The 25,444-nt window shown below is 37.1% G+C and overlaps 1 protein-coding gene across 6 annotated transcripts in view; it reads left to right on the forward strand.

The window, feature by feature from the left end:
* SRP54 (signal recognition particle 54) overlaps positions 1 to 25,444 on the forward strand; it is a 71,182-nt gene that overhangs the window by 31,209 nt on the left and 14,529 nt on the right. For 3 of the 6 annotated variants that reach the window (XM_058738804.1, XM_058738805.1, XM_058738806.1), the window contains 3 exons: positions 4,633 to 4,803; positions 7,460 to 7,555; positions 8,649 to 10,157. In XM_058738804.1, the coding sequence (XP_058594787.1) occupies positions 4,633 to 4,803; positions 7,460 to 7,555; positions 8,649 to 8,740 (359 nt within the window). In that variant the 3' untranslated portion in view covers positions 8,741 to 10,157. The other 3 variants (XM_058738808.1, XM_058738809.1, XM_058738807.1) reach the window with 3 other exon arrangements.

Genomic DNA, 25,444 nt, shown 5'->3' on the forward strand with positions numbered 1-25,444 from the left:
CCACTCTTCAAGCTTTTTCAAGGACCTTAGGTCTCCTTCAGTACAATCCTCTCCTGGATCTCTAGTCTCTTCTCATCTTTTGACTTTTCTTTCCCATCAGCATATAAACATTAAGTTTTTTGAGCTATACTTCTCTCTCATGCTTTTTTACTCTTTTTCTCTTTCCGGTCAAACTTCTTCAAAGAACGGTTTGTATTTTTCTCAAATTAGTGAAATCTGACTTCTGTCCCCACCACTGCTTGGAAATAGATACTAAGATTTCCAATAGCCTGCTGGGCTGCTCCATTGGATCCTTTTCAGTCTTTTTCTTGACCTTTACAACATTGACTGTTGTTAATCACCTTTTTTTCTTGGTTTCTGTTATACCATCTCCCCACTTTACTCTACTTTTCTTGTTAACTCAGTTACTTTCCCAGCCTGTCCCTTAAATGAATACATACTACAAGTTTTGTCCTCTGCCAATGCTTCTTCTCATTCTACTCATTTTCTTTGAATAATTCATCCACATCTGTGCTTCCTCTATTGCTTCATTGATTATTTTTTGTATTCTCTACCTCTTTCCTGGGCTCTAGGCTTTCATAGTAACCCAGATAAGACTGTGTCTTTCTCATCTCTGAATCTTTAACACCGTGAAAAGTTTTGTATGTAGAATTAACAATTGCAGCCGTAATTGGAGTATTTACTCTGTCCTGCTACTGTCCTGAGCACTTTACATAGATTAACCCATCTAATTATCACAGTCACTCTCAAGAGACAGTTCTGGGGTTAAAATCCATTATTATATAACTTTTGTAGATTAGGAAACTGAGATATAGGAAAGTTGAGTAATTTGTCCAAGGATACTAGCTACAGAGTAGAGAGACTGGGCTTCAAACTCAGGCATTTTGGCTCAAGAGTCTACACTCTGCACCACTTCCTTTCTAGATGCTCACTAAATGGTGGGCAGACATCTTTATTTACATAATTGAAAGTTTTCTGAGGCACAGATCCAAAATGTAGTTTTTCTCCCTTGGTGAGTGACACTTCATCTATCTAATAGATACCTATTTACTCAGTCACCTAAGCTAAAAACCGGGGTCAGCCTAGATTTGTGTCCTTGCTGATTTTCTATCTAGTGGTTCAACTGATGACAGAGGTAAAGGTATTGAAGTGCATAACTTTTTCCTTTTAGTTGTGTCAGTTTTCTGTCAGGTAAGCTCTTTTGTTGGGTACAATACATATTTAGGATTGTTGGGTCTTCTTGGTGAATTGACCTTTTTATCATAATGTCTGTAATGTCCTCCTTTGTCCCTTGTCTATTTTGTCTGATTTTTAAAATTTTTTTTTCACGTTTATTTATTTATTTTGAGAGAGGGAGAGACAGAGTACCAGCAGGGGAGGGGCAGAGAGAATCCCACGCAGGCTCCGTGCTGTCAGCACAGAGCCCAATGAGGGGCACAATGTCAGGAACCATGAGATAATGACCTGAGCTGAAATCAACAGTTGAATGCTTAACTGACTGAGCCACCCAGGCGCCCCTGAATAGTTTTCTTAATGGTTGCTTTAGGTATTATAGTATGCATACATATTTAACTTAAAACAGTCTACTTCTATCAGTATTTTACCACTTTTAGGGGAATAGATAGGAACCTTAACATTATCTTAGATTTAGTGAGTTCCATTTCCTTAATATTTCTCATATCTTCCCTCTTCTCTTTGTCTCTAAATCCCCTACATTAGTTCATACACTCATCATTTCTTTTTTTTTTTTACACCCATCATTTCTTACCTAGATTGCTATCATAGGTTCCTAACATTTCCCTTTGTCTTTTTTCATCCCTCTTTTCAGTTTGTATTCTTCATTGCCACAAGAATGGTCTTTCTAAACATAGAAAGTTCTGGGGTCAAACTCCTTCAGTGGCTCTTTAATGTTGTCATAATGAATTTGAAACTCTTAAACCTGGCTTACAAGTTCTTTATAATCTTGTCCTTATCTAGTTTTGGAACTTTTTAAATCTAAGCTCTTATCCAAGCTTGGTTTCTTCTACAAAAAACTATTTTTATTCTAGAAATCCATGTTCTGCTTCCTAGAATGTCCCTTGCTTTCTCTTCTTTACTTAACCTCATACTTGTTCTTTAGGACAAGAGTTACCTTGTTACTCAGTTAAAGAGAAACCATCAGCATGGAGCCTTTCCTGACTTTCTTCTTTAAATTATGTCCCCTTTTGCTATTTGCTTGAATCTATCATGTTGCTTACCATGATATGCTGTTATTAGCGTGTCTTTTTCTTCACTACACTTGAGGTCTTAGAATGCATATTTCCTAAATATTTTATTGTGAAGTTGGGGCTTAAAAGCTGCATTTATGAAATGGATTTAGGTTTTAATGACTGTAAGTTTATTATGAGACAATTTGCTCTTTATTTATATCTCATTGGTAATCAAATTTCACCTGGATTTCGGTTCACTTCTGGATGATATGCTTAGAGGGCATAGACAAATTAGAAGATATATTTAGGAAATGTTATTTGTAATCTAGAGGAAATTCACAAGAATTTGAAATAGTCTCTCAAATTCTCAAATATTTGAGAATATTTGAAAGCCTTATTCTTTGTGTCTGGCAAGGAGACATGTATGCAAATAGGAAGAAGTGCCATAGAAACATACTTCATTTTAATATGTGAAAAGATTTTCCATAATTATAGGTATAATAGGATGGCATAGATTACTATATTTTATTATGTATTTATTTTTAAAGTTTATTTTGAGAGAGTGCTCACGTGTGCATGCGCGTGTGCATGAGTGTGGAAGGGGCAGAGACAGAAGGAGAGAGAGAATCTGAAGCAGGCTCCATGCTGACGTGGGGTTTGATCTCACAAACCATGAGATTGTGACCTGAGCCAAAATCAAGAGTCAGACACTTAACCAACTGAGCCACCCAGGTGCCCTGGAAATATTTTCCATAATTATAGGTACATTAGAATGGCATAGATTCCTGTATTTCAGATAGTGGGTCACCTCTCCTGGGGATATTAAGATGGAGGCTAGGTGACCATTTATTGGGGAATGTTGTAGAGAGAATGAAGACATAATAGAAATTTTGACTAAAGTCCATCCTGTTCCTGAGATTGTATGCAGCTAAAGCCAGAAGAAATACACATAATACTCATAGAGGTATAAAAATGCTGAAGGGGTGGGGCGCCTGGTTGGCTCAGTCAGTTAAGCGTCTGACTTCAGCTCAGGTCATGATCTCACAGTTCGTGAGTTTGAGCCCAGCATCAGCCTCTCCACTGACAGTGCAGAGCCTGCTTGGGATTCTCTCTCTCCCCCTCTCTTTCTGCCCCTCTCCCACATGTGTTTTCTGTCTCTCTAAAATAAATAAACTTAAAAATTAAAAAAAAAATGGGGCCCCTGGGTGGCTCAGTCGTTTAAGTGTCCGACTTCGGCTCAGGTAGTGATTTCACAGCTTGTGAGTTTGAGCCCCGTGTAAGGCTCTGTGTTGACAGCTCAGAGCTTAAAGCCCGCTTCAGATTCTGTCTCCCTCTCTCTCTGCCCCTCACCCGTTTGCACTCTGTCTCTCTCTCTCTCTCTCAAAAATAAACATTAAAAAATTTTTTTAATTAAAAAAATTATTCTTAAAAAATAAAAATAAAAACTAGAAATGCTGGAGGGAATTAACTCATTATGTTATAGAAAGGATTAAAATACTAATAATAATTACTTGATTATAAAAAATATAACCATGGGGTGCCTGGGTGGCTCAGTCGGTTAAGCGGCCGACTTCGCTCAGGTCATGATCTCGCGGTCCGTGAGTTCGAGCCCCGCGTCAGGCTCTGTGCTGACAGCTCAGAGCCTGGAGCCTGTTTCAGATGCTGTGTCTCCCTCTCTCTGACCCTCTCCCGTTCATGCTCTGTCTCTCTCTGTCTCAAAAATAAATAAACGTTAAAAAAAAAAATTAAAAAAAAATAAAATAAAAAATATAACCATTATTTTGTTGATGATAGGTAGAGCCTACCTACTTCCACTTGCTTAAGTGCCTAAATTTGTGATTTAAGTGTTACTAGTTATTTAGAAATGAGCAGTTTTCTTTTTTGAAATATACCTTATGCTTCTAATATATGCTTTGAGGAGCAGGTGGATATGAGATATGGAAAAAGTGGACATGGGTTTCAAAGGTTTTCAGAATGTTCTATTTTACTTAAACTGTGGGGTGAGTACATGTTTATTTGTTTTAAAGTTTATTTATTTTGGGAGAGAGCACATGTGAGCAGGTGGAGGGGCAAAGAGAGAGAAGAGAGAAAATCCCAAGCAAGCACCTCCTGTGGGTGCAGAGCCTGATGCGGGGCTCCATCCCGTGAAGGAACCATGGGATCATGACCTGAGCCAAAATCAAGTCAGATGCTTAACCGACTAAGCTAGGAGCCCCTGTTTTATTGTTTTCATAGCTTATGAATATTATAAATGTTCTTTTGAATATATTCCATGTTTAATTTTTAAAAATAAGATGCAAACATGGCAGATGATGATAACATTTGTTAAATTTGGTGGTGACTTCATCATTTTGTTTTCGTGTGTGTGAGGTATTTGTACATAACTGTTTTGATAATGAATGTTAATTGTATGTAAGTGATAGTAATTAATCCTCGTCTACAGAACTTGACAGTACTGATGGTGCCAAGGTTTTTAGTAAACAACCAGGAAGAATCCAAAGAGTGGCAAGAGGATCAGGTGTGTCGACAAGAGATGTTCAAGAACTTTTGACACAATATACCAAATTTGCACAGATGGTAAAAAAGATGGGAGGTATCAAAGGACTTTTCAAAGGTAAGAAAAGAAACAAACTCCTCATTTGTTAGTATTGAAAGTAAAGAAAGAAGGTGAGAAATTAAAAGCCAGGAGTGCTACCAGGATTGGCAAACATTGCTGAATTTCATGTTATATTCAAGTACTTCTTGAATGTGATCTGTGATTTATCTGTTTGCACATTCAAAGTAATAAATACTAATATTTAAAAAAAAAACAAATTTAATGACTTTATTTTTATGATGTAATATATATTAAAGACAATTTAGAACATATAAGAAAGAATAAGAAAAAAATCTTAAGGCACCCATTACCTTTTCTCTCCAGAGAATCCTATGGGTTTTATTGCAAATAACATTTGGTAAATGAGTGCTTTCTTCTGATACGTCATGACTATTTTTCTGTATTGTCAAATATTCTTCAAAATATAACTTTGAAGCACTGAATACTCTCCCAGGTATGCTTGTATCTTCGTTTAGTGCAGTGGTTATTTATGTTGTTGATCCATTTGCTCCTATATCAGTATCAGTTCCTGTATCAGTTCCTGTGCAGTCTTCCATGAGGCCAGAGATTTTGTCTATTTTGATCAGATACATAGTAGATGCTGAATGAATTTTGTAATTATTATTTCCAATTGGTGGTTAAATGTTTTCTCAGTATGTGTTTTTTAAATTACCACTCAAGTTTAACATCTCTTCATACATTTTTTGGTTTGAATTTCTTTTGTGAATCACCTCTTAGGTTCCTTGTTTATTTGTCTCATTTTCCCCCCTATTGCTTTGTAGTAACTCTTTAAAATGCTTCGTTTGTGTCTGCAAATATTTTACCCAGTTTTCATTTGCCTTTTACTTTTATTTTTTTTAGTGAAAGGAAGCTTTCATTTTTAATGTAGCCAAGCCTATTTATCATTTTCTTTGATTTCCTTTGTACTCATAAAAGCCTTCTCCATGTTGGTACCACAATAGCCACCTATACTTTCTATTTTGGTTTTAGTTTTTAACTCTTTATCCCATCTGAAATTTATTTTGCTGTGTACTGTATAAAGCAAAAAGATGTTTACTTTTCTAAAGAGTTAATCAACTGTCCTAATCCTCTTAAAATTTATTCTAATTTTTTTCTATATTTTCTATATTAAAATTTTTTTCTATGTTTCTATATTGTTCTATATTATATATAGAAGTTTTTACTGCCTTTTGTCCTAGACACTTATTTTCCATGCTTGTTATATTCTATTTTGTTTTTTGTGGCAGGGAGAAAAGTTAGACTAACATGTTTAAAACTGTAATTCCTAACATCACATGCTGTTTCAGATAGTGATTATTAAACACATTATGTCAGTTTAACATCTTTCTCAAATAACGCTGACTATTCTTGATAGAACTGCAGATCTAAGCACTGATTACTCAGTAAAGGCACAATCAAGATGAAATGAGCAGTGGATGTGGCACACATTCTTGTCATACCAGGCTCTTGATGTTCTTTTAGAAGTTTTAAGTCCTCGGAAACAAATACATATGACAGTTTACCAATAGACACAGAATTCATGTTTTACACAGATTTATTAATCATGAAAAATTTTTCACGGATTTTACCATGTTTTATAAAAACATATTTTTCATTCATATATCTTAATTCATATAACTTATTCAGATTAGTCAGCTTTGATGCTCATTTTCATAAATACTTTTGAGAAGCACCAGAGTTATGTTCCTTTGAAATAATTTTGCTTGAAGCAGCTCTACTTACTCATTATTGTTACATCGATGATCTCTCTTGCTTCCTGTCTCTTAAGACCACAGCAGCTATTCTCTTAAAGGATGCTCTTTCCTGTTTTGCCTCAGAGTGCATCTCTTTTATTGGCTTCCTTTTTTCCTGTGGAATTTCAACCAAGTGTGTGGAAATTCATTGGTAAATGGAGTTGCATTATTTGTCTTTCTCTTGTCTGAAGCTTTTCATTATTATTTTTTTTTTTTAATTTTTTTCTTCAATGTTTTTTATTTATTTTTGGGACAGAGAGAGACAGAGCATGAATGGGGGAGGGGCAGAGAGAGAGGGAGACACAGAATCGGAAACAGGCTCCAGGCTCCGAGCCATCAGCCCAGAGCCTGACGCGGGGCTCGAACTCACGGACCACGAGATCGTGACCTGGCTGAAGTCGGACACCCAACCGACTGTGCCACCCAGGCGCCCCATCTTTTCATTATTTTTAATAGCTTCTTAGATATATGCAAATCTTCATGCTTTCTCAGAGTCATTATTTCATACTCATTTACCAGCAATCCAGGCTCATTCCTGATTAACTCTTATCTATAAAGTCAGTTTTTTGTTTAGCATTCTCCCGTATGACTATTAAACAATTGTTGTTATAGCTTACTGTTAATAACCACTGGATACAATTTTAACAAAAATAGCCCTTAAAAAGTCCCTTGAATGTCCCTTAATATAGAATTTTAATATAGAATTTTGTTCTTTCTCAAAAATATGTATGTGATTGAGATAAAGATTAGAAGGGAATATGTATAAATAGAAATAATGTGTTTAGGGTAATAACCTAATACCTAAGGTTATGGGTGATTGTTTAAAAATTTTACTCAATTCATTAAATTTTCTTTGATACCCTGATTATATTACATTCTTACATTCTACATTGACTCAAAACCTTTTTATTTTTTTTCAGGTGGTGACATGTCTAAGAATGTGAGTCAGTCACAGATGGCAAAATTGAATCAACAAATGGCCAAAATGATGGATCCAAGAGTTCTGCATCACATGGGTAAAAAAATTGTTGCCACTTTATAACATACAGTTTTAATTTATAAAGGTTGAGTTTTAATAAGCCTTCTGTTGTGATACTATGAAAATCTGTTCAAAGATGTATGGTTTAGGGAAATGGCCATCTGAATTCTAAGTTGAATGGTTGTAATAGTGCTATATAACAGAGGTTTTATTTACTCTTCTGCTGCCATCAGTGTGATTTTTTTTTTTTTTTTAATCTTTATTTATTTTTGAGAGAGGGACGGAGTGTGAGCAGGGGAGGAGCTGAGGGGAGGGAGACACAGAATCAGAAGCAGGCTCCAGGCCCCGAGCTGTTAGCACAGAGCCCGACACGGGGCTCAAACTCACAAACTGTGAGATCATGACCTGAGCCGAAGTCGGACGCTTAACTGACTGAGCCACCCAGGCGCCCCATTGGTGTGATTTTTGAGCAAGATACTTAATCATCTTCTGTTAATGTTTGAAGACCTTTTGCCCTAGTTTGGAATCTGGGTATTTTCAATGAGACTTTGAAATTATATAAGGATTCTGAAACCCAGTTATACTTTTGCCATGTGACCTATGAAAAGTTCCTTAAACTTTCTGAAACTCACTTTCCTCTTTTGTAAAATCACAGATAATAGCTCATCAGGACATTGTGAGCTAATATATATGAAAGCATTTAGTACAGTTCTGGGCATACAGATGTTCAATAAATGGTAAATTCTTTTCTTCCTGTAAGTCCTATGAAACAACTCCTCTACTCCCCTGAATTGGTCATGATTTACAACAAGAGTCTTTTGGACTTCCCAGAAAAAAATTTTTTGTTTAGTTTTATTGACTTCCTATTGTGTACCAGGTATTGTTCTAAGATCCTTTCATATATTATCTCATTTATTCCTTATAACTTGATGAGATATGTTATTCATTCTGTTTTACAGATAAGGATATTGGTGATAATACAAAATTTTAATTGGTTTGTTCTTTAAGGCTGATGACCAAATTGCAGTCAGATCCCAGTAAATTTTTAGAAGTTAAAGTACTTCTTAGGCAAAAGTAATGTTTCAAGTTCTGCATAATAATTATCTGAATTTACTCTACTTTCACTCTAGGTGGTATGGCAGGACTTCAGTCAATGATGAGGCAGTTTCAACAGGGTGCTGCTGGCAATATGAAAGGCATGATGGGATTCAATAATATGTAAAGAAGATGCCTTAATATAAACTGACTCAGTTGATTACATTATTTGCTGAGACCTCAGAGTTTCCCTCCTTTTTGCAAACAGGAAAAAAAAAGTATTTTTCTTGCCTGTCTTGCTCTTTTTCTTCTTCTCATCTTTTTTCCCCCTCCTTTTCTTCTTCCTTCCTTCTTTCCTCCTTCCCTTTGATATAAGGGAGGAATATATAGTTTTTGTGGAAATCATTCTATTTTTGCTTTAGATTTTCTTCTGTTAGTGTTCACCACCATAATACTTCTTAAGTTAAACAAATCATGATGTAAAATTTAGTACTTAAAAGTTTTTAATTGTCTCAAAGGCCAAGCATTACATTTGTAAACAGTCCTGGTCAGTAGTTACATGATGTCTCAATAAAAGTGCTGTAAAATAAACTTCAAACTCGTTATAAATTAAGGGGTTGTTAACTTTCTTATGATTTAAATTTATCAATGTATCACATTAAAAGGCAGACAGAAAAACCAATTGCTATGTCACTTAAAACTAGTCCTACATGTATACCTTTAATTGGAAATATCATAGAATAATTTAACCATTAGCATTAGGGATTTTTGTTTAACTTAGAATAATTACGGTAATTTTGCCATACAAATCGTAGGCCTGCCATTTAAATTGAAATTGTGAATTTGGTTAGTTTACAATATAATGTTTTGTATATAGCTTCCATTTTCTTATCTCATATTTTTGAAGACTTAATGACAATATTTGGTTTTTTTTGAAAAGCCAATTTTGTTTCTTACACACCAAAAAAATCTGTTTGATGAAACTGATGTACTTTGTTAATAGTTAATGTATAGACCTCCTAATGGGAAAATAATTGCATATATTAGGCTGTTAATACATATTAAAAATAATAAGACCATGACAAGGTTGATCTGGTTGTTGGTTACTTTGGATTGCTGCATAGTACATTTAGAAAAGTGGCTTTTAAATAAGTTATGAAATTAAAAATACTAGAATAATTATTATACTTATTCATTGTTGATCATGAAGACTAGATATGGTATAGTTGTGTATTTTGAGCTATAGTGAATTGATCTTCAGCACAGGATTGATTTGTAGTAGTAGGAGAGGATATTTTTATAGTATTAATTTTTTATGACTCAAGCGTTTCAAAAAGGTCTCATAAGCCAAAGTATCTTTTAAAAATAATTACAGAAAGAGTGCAACAGATTTTCTTGTTTACTTGGGCACAGATTTTTATATACCACTAAATTATTTTTACCAGCTAAAAATTAGCATACTCCTATAAAACACTGTATACCCTATATAAATGATGTATCTTGTACTCTGCAGAAATGTCATAAGGTCCAGCTATAGAAATTTGACAATGAGAAAATGCTGTTTTCCAAATTAGTTTCTAATTAAACTGATGCATACCACCTTTTCTGGGCAAGCATTTTTGTGATTTCTGTCCTCGGGGTACCACTTTTCACTTTGACCAAAAAAGGAAATGAGACACTTGGCCAAACTTTATGACTAAGGTATTGCTTTTAAGTTTTTTTTGTGTCTGGTGCAAATTATATTTTTCAGAAGCAAAAATAACAGTGGTAAAGGACAGCAGAACACCTAATTCAGCTTCCATTTCCTCTTTGGTAAGACAAGGGCACTGGAGATGCTCTCTAAACTTCTGATTTCATTAATTCCTCAATCTGACATCTTTAGTTGCAAAAGCTAGCCTTCCATTCTCACGGTTTTTGTCCAAGTGCAAACAACGTAAGTTTGACAGCATAAATAATTTGACCAAATTTCCTTTTATTTTTCACTATTGTTAAAATTGGTTCCTAAGCTTTTTGATACCTGTTATATTCCCAACTTAGACCCCTACGTAGATCTACTATTGTATAACATTGGATTCTTCCTGAAGTTTATTATAATATGTACAAAAATAAAACTAGGTGTAGTTCCTAAGCTTACAATGCTTATGTAATTATAAAACAAAAACTCGGAAATTAATTTCAACAAACTATAATACCAACAAAGGGCAAATTAGTGGGCAATTTCATGTGATGGATGTCAGTATTTTTCTGGAAGTATTGTATTTGCTGGCATATAAGATACAAGGTAAGTATATACAATGCATTGCAATTTTATGGAGTAATTTATTGGAAAAAATTTAAGTACCTTTCATATGTAGTAAAAATGATTTCAAAGTGTCTTATATAAATCATTATTTTGTTCAGATAAATACAGTACATTATAATGAGAAGAGTTCCTAGGTCTGACATGCAGTACTATACTATCTTGAGTATAGTGTCACGTAGCTAAAAAGAAATGTAATATTGTCAGTAAATACTGATCTACAGAGGTAACAAAAGCAGGAAATTTACTAGAACTAAAGTCTCATTATGCATATTCCTATAGGTAGAACATATAATATTAATACCTTATTTCAGTGAATGTAGAGGGTTTAAAAAGTAAGCCACAATATAAAAATAAAATTGATTTCTTTTACATATAGCTTTAGTACATACAAATATTTCAGTAAAAAATGGAAAAAGCGTTTAAATGCAAAGGAATTTTAGCTTGATGCTTGTGTATGTGGTAAAAGCAAGTATTTTACAGTTTGTATGAGCGAGTAACCAAGGAATTTGAATAAGTTCTAATAAAAACTAGATCTGTGAGAACCATGGCTAAATAATAACAAAATGTATGTAACTTTTGATCTTCCTTAAAACCCAGAAATAATTTTAATAAAGCCAAATAAGTTATATCCAAAACTAGAAATCCATCATCACACCTCATATTTAGATAATTTTGTTCATTGCTTGTATTTACCAGATTCGAAACGGAGTGGTCATCTTCAAAATTTTGCTCTAAAATCCAATTACCATACTCTCAATGTTAAGCCATTGCATTAAAGTTGAGCCTAACATCTTCTTTGCTTTCGAGTCATACGTTACAAGAATGATGAATTTATATCTCCTATGTTGGGGGCTTAATTTAAATTTAATTTCTAGAGAGTTGAGTAGTCTAAGAGTTATCTTTGTTAAATAGTTGTTGATGTGATGTGAAATTTTGCTATGATAGTTTTTTCCCCATACTTTGCAATTAGAGGGGAGTAACTTTGTGTTCAGTGTCAAGTAGTTGCTAACCCAAGAATCTAGGCCCTGTCTCTACTGACCTGGTATCTCTGATATGGGTATACTGAGTATGAGGTAATTTCCAGATACTTTTAAAGTGAAAATATACCTTGTAATCTGGTGATTATGGCGTATTTCCTTTGATAATATGCATGTGGTGCCACTCAAGTTCTTTTGAGTTTGGCATGCCTGTGCTACTATCTGCAATCTTGTCATTACTTTTCTCTCCATCTGAAATTATCATTTGAAAAGCATGTATCTTTTAGCTTCATTTGGCTTACAGGGTTCTCTCAGCCTAAAACAGTGCGTTTCCTGGTACCAGTTGAATCTAAATGGAAAAACAGTCAAGTAATTACACAGCAGTACCTACCTGTAACAAGGATAATTTAGATGAATCTGATCCTTAGACAATCTCCTACCTCCTCATAAAGGCTTTACCTTCTCATGGGAAGCAGAAGGGAGTAATACCCTGTGACTATGGTATATTTTTAAGCAACACATGGCTAAAGTTTTGTGAGCTTCTTTACAGAGATAGGTCTCCTGTCTGCATCAGTGAAGAGAACATGCAGTGTCTGCCTACCTGCATAGTTTATGAACCATGCTTGCTTGCTTTTTATGATTTTATAATTGAATGAGAGAAATTTGTTCCTCAGTGACCCAAAAGAGGTAAGAGTTGTTATTGGATATGTTCACGGGTCCATACTTTCTGACTTTGGGAAATCAATTAAGGGGGTCAGAATTTCATTTCTGGTAGAACTGGTGCAAGAAATATCTGCTGGTTTCTTCACACTCAAAATATAGGAAGTGTGAAAACCTTCAGTTGATGTGTGTCTCTTGATTTTCTGCAGTTTCCTTCTTACTGTGTTAAGAGGAACAGTGGATAATCTTGCCCTGAGATAAATGGCATCTTTGTTTCCCCAGTTTTCTTGAAAAATAATGGACATAGGTCACTGTATAAGTTTAAGGTTACAGCATGATAGCTTGATTTATACATATTATGAAATGATTACCAAAATAGGTTCAGCTAACATCCATCTTCTCATGTAGGTACAGTAAAAAAGAAGAAGGAGAAAACATTTCTCTTTGTGATGAGAATTCAGGATTTATTCTTAAGTTTTCTATATATCGTATATCAGTGTTAGCTATAGTCATCATGTACGTTACATGGAAAGATCCTTAATTGTGGCAATCCCTATTTTTATTATTTATTTATTTATTTATTTATTTATTTTTATATTTATTTTGAAAGAGAGCTGGGAAGGGGAAGGGAGAGGAGAGAGAGAGAGAGAGAGGGAGGAGGAGGGGGAGAGAAAGAGAAAGAATCCTAAGCAGGTTCCACACTGCCAACACGGAGGCTGATGTGGGGCTCCATTTCATCAACTATGATACCATGACCTGAGCCAAAATCTAGAGTCAGACGCTTAAGTGACTGGGCCACCCAGGTGCCCCGTTGCAATCCTTATTACACCTTTATACTTGTTTTTTTGATTATTGTCAGAAGACTCCTAGTGTTCTACGGACTTCAGATTAATATGTACAGTTTTCAACATTGAGATTACTGTGTTTAGGCAGAGTATACAAAGAACCTAATATTTTATGACTAATGCCATATAAAAGATTCTGCTAGTTGAATATCAGTAGTCTATTCTTGAGACAAAAAAAATCTGACCAAATTGCAATGAAAAGAAATGTGCTCACATGGCATCAGATAAAACCTGCTCACTTGGTATTTTCATTTGTTTCTTAAATATAGGGCTTACAAATGGCTATATCTTAGAATAGACTTCAAAAATATACACACTTTGATAATTTGCCTCCAGATCTTTTCATCTATCACATTCACCTTTGATGTAGGGATTTTCTGCCCCTAATAGCCCATTTTCTGACATTTTCTTTCCCAGAGGAGCAGAGTAGCTAAGAGTATAGGCTTCAGAAGCAAACTGCCTGACTTTGAACCCTTGCTTGGCTGCTTACCTGCTGTGTCCATGAGCAAGTTTCTTTCTTCCTTCCACCCCCTGCTTTTTTTTTAAAGTAAGAGCATGGGCAAGAGGGTCAGAGAGTGAGAGACAGACAGAATCTTAAGCAGGCTCCACGTTCAGCACGGAGCCCATCGTGTGGTTAGATCCCACATCCCTGGGATCGATGACCTGAGCTGAAATCAAGAGTCAGATGCTCAACTGACTGAGCTACCTAGGAGCCCCATGAGTAAGTTTCTTACTCTCTCTAAGCTTTTGTCTCCTCATCGGTAGGATGTTGGTAACTATAGTAGTACCTCACAGCTGTTAGAAGTGAGGAAGAGTTCATACAAGGAAAGTCCTTAGCACAGTATCTGGGCTCCATAAGTGAAGCCACTACTATGATTTAAAAAATTTTTTATGCTTAAATTCAACCTAAAGTGCATTTTTCGTTTTACCACCTTATTTTTTCTTATGTGTCATTGATAGTGATCCCTTATTTGAGGGATGGGATAACTTAAAAACATTTTCTATTAAAATATGTATGTAGCTATGATAAAACCATAAGAAAATCTTGTTTTATTTGATGGACATTCCTGGTTATCAAGTTTTAGTCAGCTTTGTTTTCCTAGCTTTTCAGAGAAATGGGTGGATCCAACTACACCTTTTTAGATCTATAAGCACCATTAAGTGATAAATTTAGGCCACAATTATGTTTTCAAGTAGATATATTAATATCTGGATGTGTTTTTTTGTCATAGTGATATAATACAACTCACACTACCAAGGTAAATGAAGAAAAGATTTGACATACTGCTTTTTTTGCCCACTTTTAGTTGACCTATGACAGTCTGGAATAATGACAAAAATGTTAATGCCCAAAATAAAACCATTAGAATTTCTATGCTTTTCTGTTGCTATCAGTCCTTCATTTGTAATAGACTGCCCTTCAAATGCTAATTTGTGTTAAAAAAGTAACTCTTAGGAAATGCTTCCAGTTCATATTGGGATATGACTTGCATTTTGAATTTTCAGTTAACTAAGAAATACACTTGTAAACTATGAACACAAGTCCTGCTTCAGCAGTGAAAATTGTAATTTGATGTTTAATTACCAATTTGCAAAATAAAATCATGCATTTATAAACATTCCACAAAATTTTTAAATAATATCATTGATGTCGTTAAGAGGAAAGGGATTTTGAATACATGTAATGCAGAACTGTTCTTGTTTATGAAAGCCAAATCATAAGGTCTTTAACAATTGGCTCTTTTTCTTTTCAGTTTATTCCAGAGATTGTTTTTGCTGTTTTGGACTGTCTCAACCTATGCTAATGACACTAGGCAGCCTCAGATCATATTACTAAAACCTGTTTACCTTAGCAACAAGCTAACTTGATTTTATTACCAGAAAATGGATTATGAATTCCCAAACAATTATTAAAATGTTGGTTTTCAAATAATCAACTTTTGTCTTTAAGGTTTTTGGTTTTTTAGGTTATAGTTATATGCAGGATAGAAGCGTACAAAAATATTAAGCAGAGAGTAAGGAAAAACAATTTTTGTACAAGAGAGAAGGGAATATTTAAGATTACAGGGGTGTGGACCTTGTTGGGGTCAGGTAGAATTACAGATACACTATGCCATAACTTTGGAGAGTATTTCTGGATTTTGACTGGCATAAAAATGGAATTTAAAGTATCATATAACGCTCCCTGTGGCCCAAATAATGTATTTTATTTTTGACCTCTACAATTCACAAAACCTTGTGTGAAAACTTTCATACTAAAACTACGATAAAAATAATTTTAGCTGGAAATGCTCCAACTAGTTTAAGTAATACTGTAATCGGTGCAATCATGACTTTAATTTGGTTGAACATTGGGAAAAATGGGAAAAAATCCCCTTATACATGCACACACGCCCCTAAAACATAATAAAACATGCCTTGTATTTGTCAAAATGGAACCTTGCGGCTGCCCTTTGCCCTCCTTCAGATATCACTTAACTTTTTCTCTAGTTATACTTAAGTATTTCAGAGAAGTGTAAACAAAATTTACCTTTCAGTCTCTTATTTTACGGGTATTTTGGCTAGACTGTCATCCATGTTAGGAATGGAATATGCAGCATGAGCCGTACATCTTAAAATCTATTTGACAAACCTTTGAAGCATACTACAAGGCTGTTTGGTTTTACAAGTGCAGAAACCAAGATCTGGGAGGGTGACTGCCCAAAACGCAGCTGCTGCATGGCTGCCCCGGGATCCCCAAGGCCAAGCTCCAGGTGCAGGTACGAGGCATGACGTCACCGGTGGTGCCAGGCGGCGGCTCCGAGAGCTGCGGACGTGGGCTGGGCCGGAAGCGGTGCTGCTGGCGGCCCTCCTCGCTCCGCCCCACGCGAGCTGGTCGCTGAGTCGCCCAGGCCGCGGTCTGCGAAGCCGGAGTCGGGGGCGAGGCGCCGGCCGGCCCCGCCCCTCAGGCGGGTCCCACCCATCAAGGCAGCCCCACTCCTCCTGCCTTGGCGTGGCCGGGCGCGGCGCGAGGTGGGCGCTGCCGGTGAGTGCCAGTTCGTGACGGCCGGCTCGGTCCGCGCCTGGGTGGGGAGGCGGAGAATGGAAATGGGCTTATCGGCCATTACGTTCTATCTTGCCAGCGCCAGCAGCCCTGTAAGGGTGACAACGATGGACCCGGAGCCTCTGAGCCGTGCGGAGGGAGAAGCAGTAGGAGCCTCTGGAGCTGCGGCCGCCGCGACGTTCAGGGAATCGACTCGGCAGGTAGGTGGGGCCGGCGAGGGAGGTGGCGGCGCGGAGGCTGGGGCTAGGAGAGACTAGCCGAGAGGAGACAGCCCTCGTCCGCCGGCTGCCCTTTTTGGCCTGCCCGGTGTTGTGTTCCTCCGAGCAGGCCGCCCGCCGGAGGTGCGTTTCGGGGTTCGTCCTCACGGTATCCTCGCCTCTGCCCAAAGGCACCGGCTTGGGGCAAGGGGCGAACGCCTCGCCACAGCAGGGCGTCCCTCACCAACCCTTTCCGCTGGCAGCTCTGCGGACTGTGGGGGGCTCCCGGGGGTGCTATTCCTGCTTGGGGTCTGCGAGCGAGGAACGAAGGCGTGGCTCCGAAAGGCTGTCCTTAGAGTAGCTGGAAGCCAGGTGACGGCGGCTTCAGACACTTCTCTGCCTCTCCTTGTGCAAGCGCCTGAGTTGTCTTGTTGTCCTTTGGTTAGCTAATAGCAACTATGTGCTGAGCGTTTACAGGCTTTCTTTCACTTAATCCTGATAACTTCTGCATGATGTGGGCGTTATCCCCATTTCACTCGCGGGGTAACTAAGGCTCGGAGCTGCCCAATAGAAGCATAATGGGAGCCACATTTTCTAGTAGTCATTACTTAAAAAGTAAAAAGAAATTTTAATTTTTAATTGTGTATTATTAATATTTTATTAACCTAATTTAACAAAAAACTTAAATATGTAATTAATGTGAAAGTTAACGAGATATTTTACGTTCTTTTTGGTACAAGGCTTAGGAATCCTGCGTGTGTTTTAGACCTACTGCACGTCTAAGTTTGGGCTATCCTCATTTTAAGGGAGCATTAGCCACATGTGGCTAGTGGTTACTGTGTTGGACAGCAGAAGTTTAGAGAGGTAAGGTCTGGAGGTTTGTTTTGTTTTCAGTTTGATAGTTTAAAGTAGTAGTTTAGGGGAGCCTAACTGGCTCAGCTGGTGGAGCATCCAACTCCATCTCAAGATGGTGAGTTCAAGCCCCACTTTGGGTGTGGAGCCTACTTTAAGAAAAATAATAAAGTGTCCCTTTATTAAAAAAAAAATAAAGTAAGGGGCGCCTGGGTGGCTCGGTCGGTTAAGCGTCTGACTTCGGCTCAGGTCATGATCTCGCGGTCCGTGAGTTCGAGCCCCGCGTCCGGCTCTGTGCTGACAGCTCGGAGCCTGGAGCCTGTTTCGGATTCTGTGTCTCCCTCTCTCTCTGCTCCTCCCCTGTTCATGCTCTGTCTCTCTCTGTCTCAAAAATAAATAAACGTTAAAAAAAAAAATTAAAATAAATAAATAAATAAAGTAATAGTTTAGGAACTTTGGCCAAGTAAAACTAATGAAGAAATTGTTTCACCTGAAACTAGCTTATTAGTACAGTGTGGGCCATTAAGAACCTCGAGTTGCTCCTATGTAGAAATCTTTCCACCTTCAATGGAAATGAAGCTTTTTGGGTAGCTTCAGTTTTGAGACTAACCACCACCTGAATGTTAGTAAGACATTTCCCCCAAACTACAGTTTCCTAGGCAATAGTGCGTGAATGCGAGTGTAGCTTCTTGTAGTATAGAACGTAGTTTGCATGAACAAAAACTTTTCTCCATACTAGTTTTTATATGGAATTTCTTGTTTTTCTCCTACTTGAGAAGGAGAAAAGTCATCAGCAAGAAGGAATTCAGGGGCAACACTAATTGATTAGGGCGCCTCTTTTCATTTTCACTAGAGACCTGTTGCTGACAGGTACATGTGAACTGGACCTTTAAGTCTGTAGTGTTCGATATATTTTCATTTGGTTTTTCCTTCTGTTGTTATCATTGTTTTCATCACTGCTTCAAGCTTTGAATCACTCTAATAGCAAAGTAAACATACCTGTATTGATTTATCAGCTAAATATTGTTTGAAGAGAGGCTCTTTGTTTTTTGGTGTAGTGATATTATATTATTTTCAGATTCCTGGTTGAAACATAATAAATATCTAAACAGTAAAGGAGGCTGTTGAACAAAAAGTAGGAAGTCATAAGAATACCCCCATCGCCAGTATCTCACATTCACTTTCACCAAAAGTAAGTTTCTGTTGTGATCATTCCGAGATTTCCTATGCATATATAGTCTCTTCTGCATTAAACATAAATAGGTTCATACTATACAAACTGTTTTCTGACTTTCCCTTTTTTGCTCTCTCATTCACATTCCTGAAACAGAAACATCTCTGGGAACCCCAGATCTATGCCTTTGAGCATATTTAGAGCAAAGAGGCCCAAGTGGGGACTTGGGTGGAAGGAGAGCCTCCTGTCCTTGATCAGTTGTCTGAACTGAGAAATTCTAAATGCAGTGTAGGGAAAGGAGTAAGAAATAGGAGCTTGGCTCTGTGTTTAGAATTTCACCTCAAATCAGGCCATTCAGTACCTGTTGTGATATCCTATCAGGCAGGTTCTTTGACTAGACTTTTAACCAAAATCTGAGCCTCAGTATTATTAAAGGAGTGAAAATTTTAGTGCTACACATTCATTTATGTAGCACCTCTGATACCAAGAACTTATGATGTGCTAGGAACTATCTAGTGAAGGATACACACTGTGCCTACTTCCATGTTGCTACCTAGTTGGGGACGGTGACACAGAATAAATTCCATGATGTGCAGTACATGTTTTAAAGAAGTTCTTGGTGCTATGAGACTGTATAAAAAGAAAATTGCCGTTAAAATCAGGCCCCGAGGAACTAGATAAGTAAATTTACAGTCTAGTCTGGTTAACTATAAAATGTGAATTGACAATGCATCTATTAATTTCCTGATGTTAGGAACCTCTTTTTTCGGATCTTTGGAATTTGTTAAAATGGAATTTGTATTATGGACTGTGAAATTTTTCTTACTAAGAGGTTTATTGTTTATCAGTAAAAAAGAAACATTTGCAAAATTCAGAGAATAACTTTCATTTATAATTGTTGGGAATTTTGCACCAGACTATTTTCATTTTCTGGTTGGTTTTACTCATCAATGCCTCCCTTCACTGTTCCCCCTTTCTTTTTCCCTAGAGGTTGGAATCACATGTCATAAACTGTCTTTCACAGGTTTTTTTACTTGCCACTCTCGTTCCTTAAGATGATGGGTTGACCGAACTATAGCCTATGGGCCAGATTCCCACTAGCCACTATATAAAGTTTTTTTGGAACACAGCTGTACCCATTTATTATGTATTGTCCATGGCTGCTTTCACAGAGTTGAGTAGCTGTGATAGAAGCTATATGGCCTGCAGAACCTAAAATATTTACCATCTGACCTTTACAGAAAAGGTTTGCTTATTCCTGTTTAAGAAGATAAACCTAAAACTTGGGTTTTATTGTATCAAAAATTAATATTAAATTTTTAAAAGGAAGCCATTAGATAAAAGTCTCTTTAATAAAAATCTTTATATGAAATGTTACTAGAGCAAATAAAATGCCATTTTTAATTCTATATTGTGTGTAGAGAATATTACTCAAAGTTTTGTTTAAACTTAATCGGTGTTGGAATGAAAAATAGGAATCATGTTTCAGCCTTCACCTTTGCAGGTTTTAAAAAATCTTTTGGAAGGAATATTGCCAAGAGTCACAGCTAATGGAGATAGTAGCTAAGTTTATACTAATTGTTATGAACCAGCCAGAATGTTTTGATGTATTCAAGTTGTCCAAGGAAGGAAGGTAAAGTAGTTGAGCCAATGAGAGATATGCCTTCTCCTTTGCCTTTATCTAAGAAAGGAAAAATTAAGCCGATGAGAAATTACCAGAGGGAGCAGTGAGAAGCTGCTTCTGCTCTAATGGGGGTGGAATGGGACATGGTGATGTGCTGTGAAAGGTCTCAGCTCTGTCTACCGACAGGGACTGTTGCTTTGGCATCAGATCCATCCAGATAGTGTGATGACTGGAGATGTAACCCAACTCCTCTGACTTTCCCTTGCTTGTGAAGGGATCCGCAGAGCTGAGTAATGGTTCGGAAGGAAATATTGACATCAGAACACCTATAAACCAAATCTTATTTCAAGAGGAAAAATGAAATTGAGTAGGAATGGCTCACTGTGCCTAGGGACCAGGTAAACCTGGTGGACTATTTGTTGTCCATTTTGTTTGTGGACATAATAAATGGGCTGGTCTTCCTTTATTAAGGTCCAGGATTTGTTTGAACCTTCAAGACAGGGTAGGGAGAATTGTGGCTTTTGTTTTTTCAGGTTAATCCAAAGATAGCCCCTGCTCTCAAGATTTTCATGATCTCAGTTCACTGTACAGGAGTTGTAGATGCTGTCAGTGATGTCTTCGTGTGTCTTGGAGCAATGTATGTGTTCTTTGAGTTGGTTATAGCTGGATTCAGATCCTGGCTAATGACTAAACTTACCTTTGGGAAGTGAAGAACAGAGAGGCCATATATTTTTTCGAAGAAGGCACTTAGAGGATTAGAGAAAATAATGCAAAAGTAAAGTTACTTATATTTGTATAACTGGGCAGTTCTAGTCCACTATTTTTATCAGTATAATCCCATCTCTGCAACTGCAGTTCAAAGAATTTTCCTGTTGGTTGAACAACATTCATGGTTTTAAATTGTTTGGTCGTATATACAAGTGTAAGACTCCTTATAGAGGATGAAATTTTTGAACTCTGGACTATTCTACAGAATCCCACCAATGTGGACTCTAATCGTGGCAGTCCTGTAGTCCTATATCATTTTGTTTGTTTAGTCATAAAATTATATCAGTAATACATGAACATATTCTCATCACAAAACAAAGAAAACAACAAAATACAAAAAAAGAATAACAGGCCCCCTTGACTACTCCCTTGCCTCAACCTCTGCCCCTGTCTTAGTACCTGTCCCTAGGAGTAACCACTTGCCAGATTTTTCTTCACAATTGCACTGGCCTTTTTGAAATATTCTAGTAAGGAGATGAAATAAAGCCTTTCTTAGGAGTTTAAACTTGAGGCAAGATGACAGTGAAAAACCTTGTCCTCTCCCACAATGTGCATTTACTCTGAGTTTGGAACATGGCTATATATGTGAGGTAAAATTAGTATTTCCCTGGAATGAAATTTGAGTGTAATGAGAATTCCATACACACTGTTATACTGAAATTTGTAAAATCCTTTTACTATCAGGAAAACTGTTGTCATCTATACATTATTGACTAAGAAATATGGAAATTTAGAGATAGAACACTTATGGCCTGTTTTCCAGATTTGGTTTACAAATGAGTTTTATTTGGACTGCACAGTTTAAAATTTTTTTTCGGTTTGAATGTCTTCATGGGGGATGCTTTCAACCCAGGGTCTACCCTTCCCTATATAGTTTTGCTCACTTTTGGTACCAGTTGGCGTTAAAAAGCATTCTAATTAGGAACTTTTGGGTAAAGGAGAGATACAGAGTTAAGTTATACTAGTTTTTGGGGCGCCTGGGTGGCGCATTCAGTTAAGCGGCCGACTTCAGCCAGGTCACGATCTCGCGGTCCGTGAGTTCGAGCCCCGCGTCAGGCTCTGGGCTGATGGCTCAGAGCCTGGAGCCTGTTTCCGATTCTGTGTCTCCCTCTCTCTCTGCCCCTCCCCCGTTCATGCTCTGTCTCTCTCTGTCCCAAAAATAAATAAAAAACGTTGAAAAAAAAATTTTTTAAAAAAGTTATACTAGTTTTGTTTTGCCCACACATAGCTAAGTCCAAATCCAGAGATGTAGAATTCTCTGCCATGAACTGTTATTTTGTTTTATGTCTCTACTGTATGTATATGTGCATCTATATGATTTTCCTTTGATATTGTACATTAATCCATAATTAGCATTATTCTTTAAATGAGTGAAGTCCAGAGTATCTTCACATATTATATAGCATTGGAATTGCTACGACTTGAAGTGCAGTGCTTGATTTCTTAGCTGTTGACTTCAAGAACGTTTATTGGTTAAGTTCTATTTTTTACCCTCAGTAGTGAGTGTGCATGTGTTTGCTTTATTATTCATTAAACTCCACATTTATGCTGACACTCTTGTGTGTATGTGACCTCTTTTAAAAAAACATTTAAGGATTGGTTTATGTTTCTTTTTTTTTTCAACTTTTTTTTTTTTTTATTTTTTTATTTTTGGGACAGAGAGAGACAGAGCATGAACGGGGGAGGGGCAGAGAGAGAGGGAGACACAGAATCGGAAACAGGCTCCAGGCTCCGAGCCATCAGCCCAGAGCCTGACGCGGGGCTCGAACTCACGGACCGCGAGATCGTGACCTGGCTGAAGTCGGACGCTTAACCGACTGCGCCACCCAGGCGCCCCTGGTTTATGTTTCTTAATTCCCTACAATACAGCAACTAAGAATCTTTTTGCCATTTGAAAGATTAACCTCACTTGAAACTCATTATCTTATTATTGACATTAGATGAATAGTGAAAGAGGCTTTGAAAATGTAGAACTCGGAGTCATAGGAAAAAAGAAGAAAGTCCCGAGGAGAGTCATCCACTTTGTGAGTGGTGAAACAATGGAAGAATACAGCACAGATGAAGATGAAGTTGATGGCCTGGAGAAGAAAGACGTTTTGCCTACTGTTGACCCGGTAAGTTTGATACTTCTGTCAGTGGTTTTTAAAATTGATTTGTTTCCCCTTAAACATTGAATGGAAGGGGCCTTTTGAGGTTTAAATTAACTATATATTGATTATCAAATTATACATTATGATTTTGGTAGAAAATAGTATTTTTACAAATATGGATGGAAATATTTCCTGCATTTCATTAGTCTGAAATCGTTTGAGTGTCAGAATTCTTTGTCAGTGTGGCTAGGTTTCTTTAAGAGTTATCTTACTAAAGAGTGTTTGAATTCCAGTCCCTTTGAATTAAGGACTATAATAGTTTCCACCTAAAACTTAGGATTTGTCAGTTCTTTTTTATATTGCCTCAAAGTTTAAGTAGAAGATGGGAGTGTACAGGGATGCCTGGGTGGCTCAGTTGGTTAAGCATCCGACTTCGGCTCAGGTCATGATCTCATGGTTCGTGGGTTCAAGCCTATGGCAGGCTCTGTGCTGATAGCTCAGCGTCTGGAGCCTGCTTTGGATTCTGTGTCTTCCTCTCTTTCTGCCCCTTTCCAGCTTATGCTCTCTCTCTCTCTCTCTCTCTCAAAAATAAATAAACATTAAAAAAAAATTAAAAAGAAAAGAACATGGGAGTGAATAGTTCTTAATTTTATGTGCCTTATCAGCTAAATTTAAGAATTTCTAAATTATACATGATGTACTATAAAATTATAGGACTAGCTGTACATTCTTAAAAAAGAGTGTTGTCCTTCTAAGTAGGTTTTTGAGAGTTTAGTTGATCAATATTTACTGACTTTCTAATGGGTTCTCTTTCAGGCACTGTTGATACAGCAATGGGTACATAAATTTCTATTACATGCTAGTGGGCAGACAGATAATAAATACATACTATAATTATTAGACTGAAAATTGCTATAAAGAAAATAAACCAGGATAGCAAGATAGAGAATTATTAATTTGTATTTGATTTTAAAAATGTTATTACTAGTTTTTTATTAGATTCCACTCTTCATAAATTTTGGTTGTTAAAAAAACATCAGATCCAGAGTCTCTACTATAGAATATATTCAAAGGACCGTGCAGTATACTCTGATGGCATTTCCAAATGCATGCAAAACATTGCAGAGGTGTTTCATGCAATGGGAGAATTGTTGGAATAAGTGTTTTTTTGTCATTTAAATTAATTTGAAGGGGTGGGGTGCCTGGGTGGCTCAGTCAGTTAAGCGTCCAACTTCGGCTCAGGTCACGGTCTCGCGGTCCGTGAGTTCGAGCCCTGCGTCAGGCTCCGGGCTGATGGCTCAGAGCCTGGAGCCTGCTTCTGATTCTGTGTCTCCTTCTCTCTCTGCCCCTCCCCCATTCATGCTCTGTCTCTCTCTGTCTCAAAAATAAATAAATGTTTAAAAAAAAAATTAAAAAAAAATAAATTAATTTGAAGGGATTCTTATTTATATACATTGTGTATATATGTATGAATTTAATTTAATTTAATTTTTATGTTTATTTATTTTGAGAGAGAGAGAGCATGAGTGGGTAAGGAGCAGAGGGAAGGGGAGAGAGAATCTAAAGCAGGTTCCGTGCTGTCAGCATGGTGCCCGACGTGGGGCTCACAGACGGTGAGATAATGACCTGAGCTGAAATCAAGAGTTGGTCACTTAGCTGACTGAGCTGCCCAGGTTCCCCTTAAAAGTCATTGTCTCAAAAGTTGCTCTCTACTTACAAAGAAACTGATAATAAAAGCATTGCGTAGAAACGAATGCATTCTTACTACTTTCCTAAAGATTAACTCTTTTTTAAAAAAGCTTTATTGAAGTGTGCCTGTGTGGCACAGTCAGTTGAGTGTCCAGCTCTTGATTTCAGCTCAGATCATAATCCTGTGGTCATGGGATCAAGCCCCACATTGGGCTCCACACTGAGCGTGGAGCCTGCTTAAGATCTCTCCCTCCCTCCCTCCCTCCCTCTCTCTCTCCTCTCTCTCACTTTCTCTCCCTCTGCCCCTCAACCCTTACTCTCTCTCTCTCTCTCTCTAAAAAAAAAAAAAAAAAAAGGAAATAAAAGCTTTATTGAAATACAGTTCACTTGGCATACAATTCACTGATATAAAGTTACAGTGACCTGGCATTTATTTATTTATTTATTTATTTATTTAAATGTTTTATTTATTTTTGAAAGGAAGTGCACAAACAGGGAAGGGGCAGAGAGACAGAGAGAGGATCTCAAGCAGGTTCCGTGTTGTCAGCATGGAGCTCAAACTTACAAAGCAAACCATGAGATTATGACCTGAGCCAAGATCAAGAGTTGGACACTTAATCAACTGAGCCACTGAGGTGCTCCAGGTCTTTGATCTATTTTGAGTTAATTT

This window comes from Neofelis nebulosa, chromosome 7 (assembly GCF_028018385.1).
Source record: "Neofelis nebulosa isolate mNeoNeb1 chromosome 7, mNeoNeb1.pri, whole genome shotgun sequence".
NCBI classification, from domain to species: Eukaryota; Metazoa; Chordata; class Mammalia; order Carnivora; family Felidae; genus Neofelis; species Neofelis nebulosa.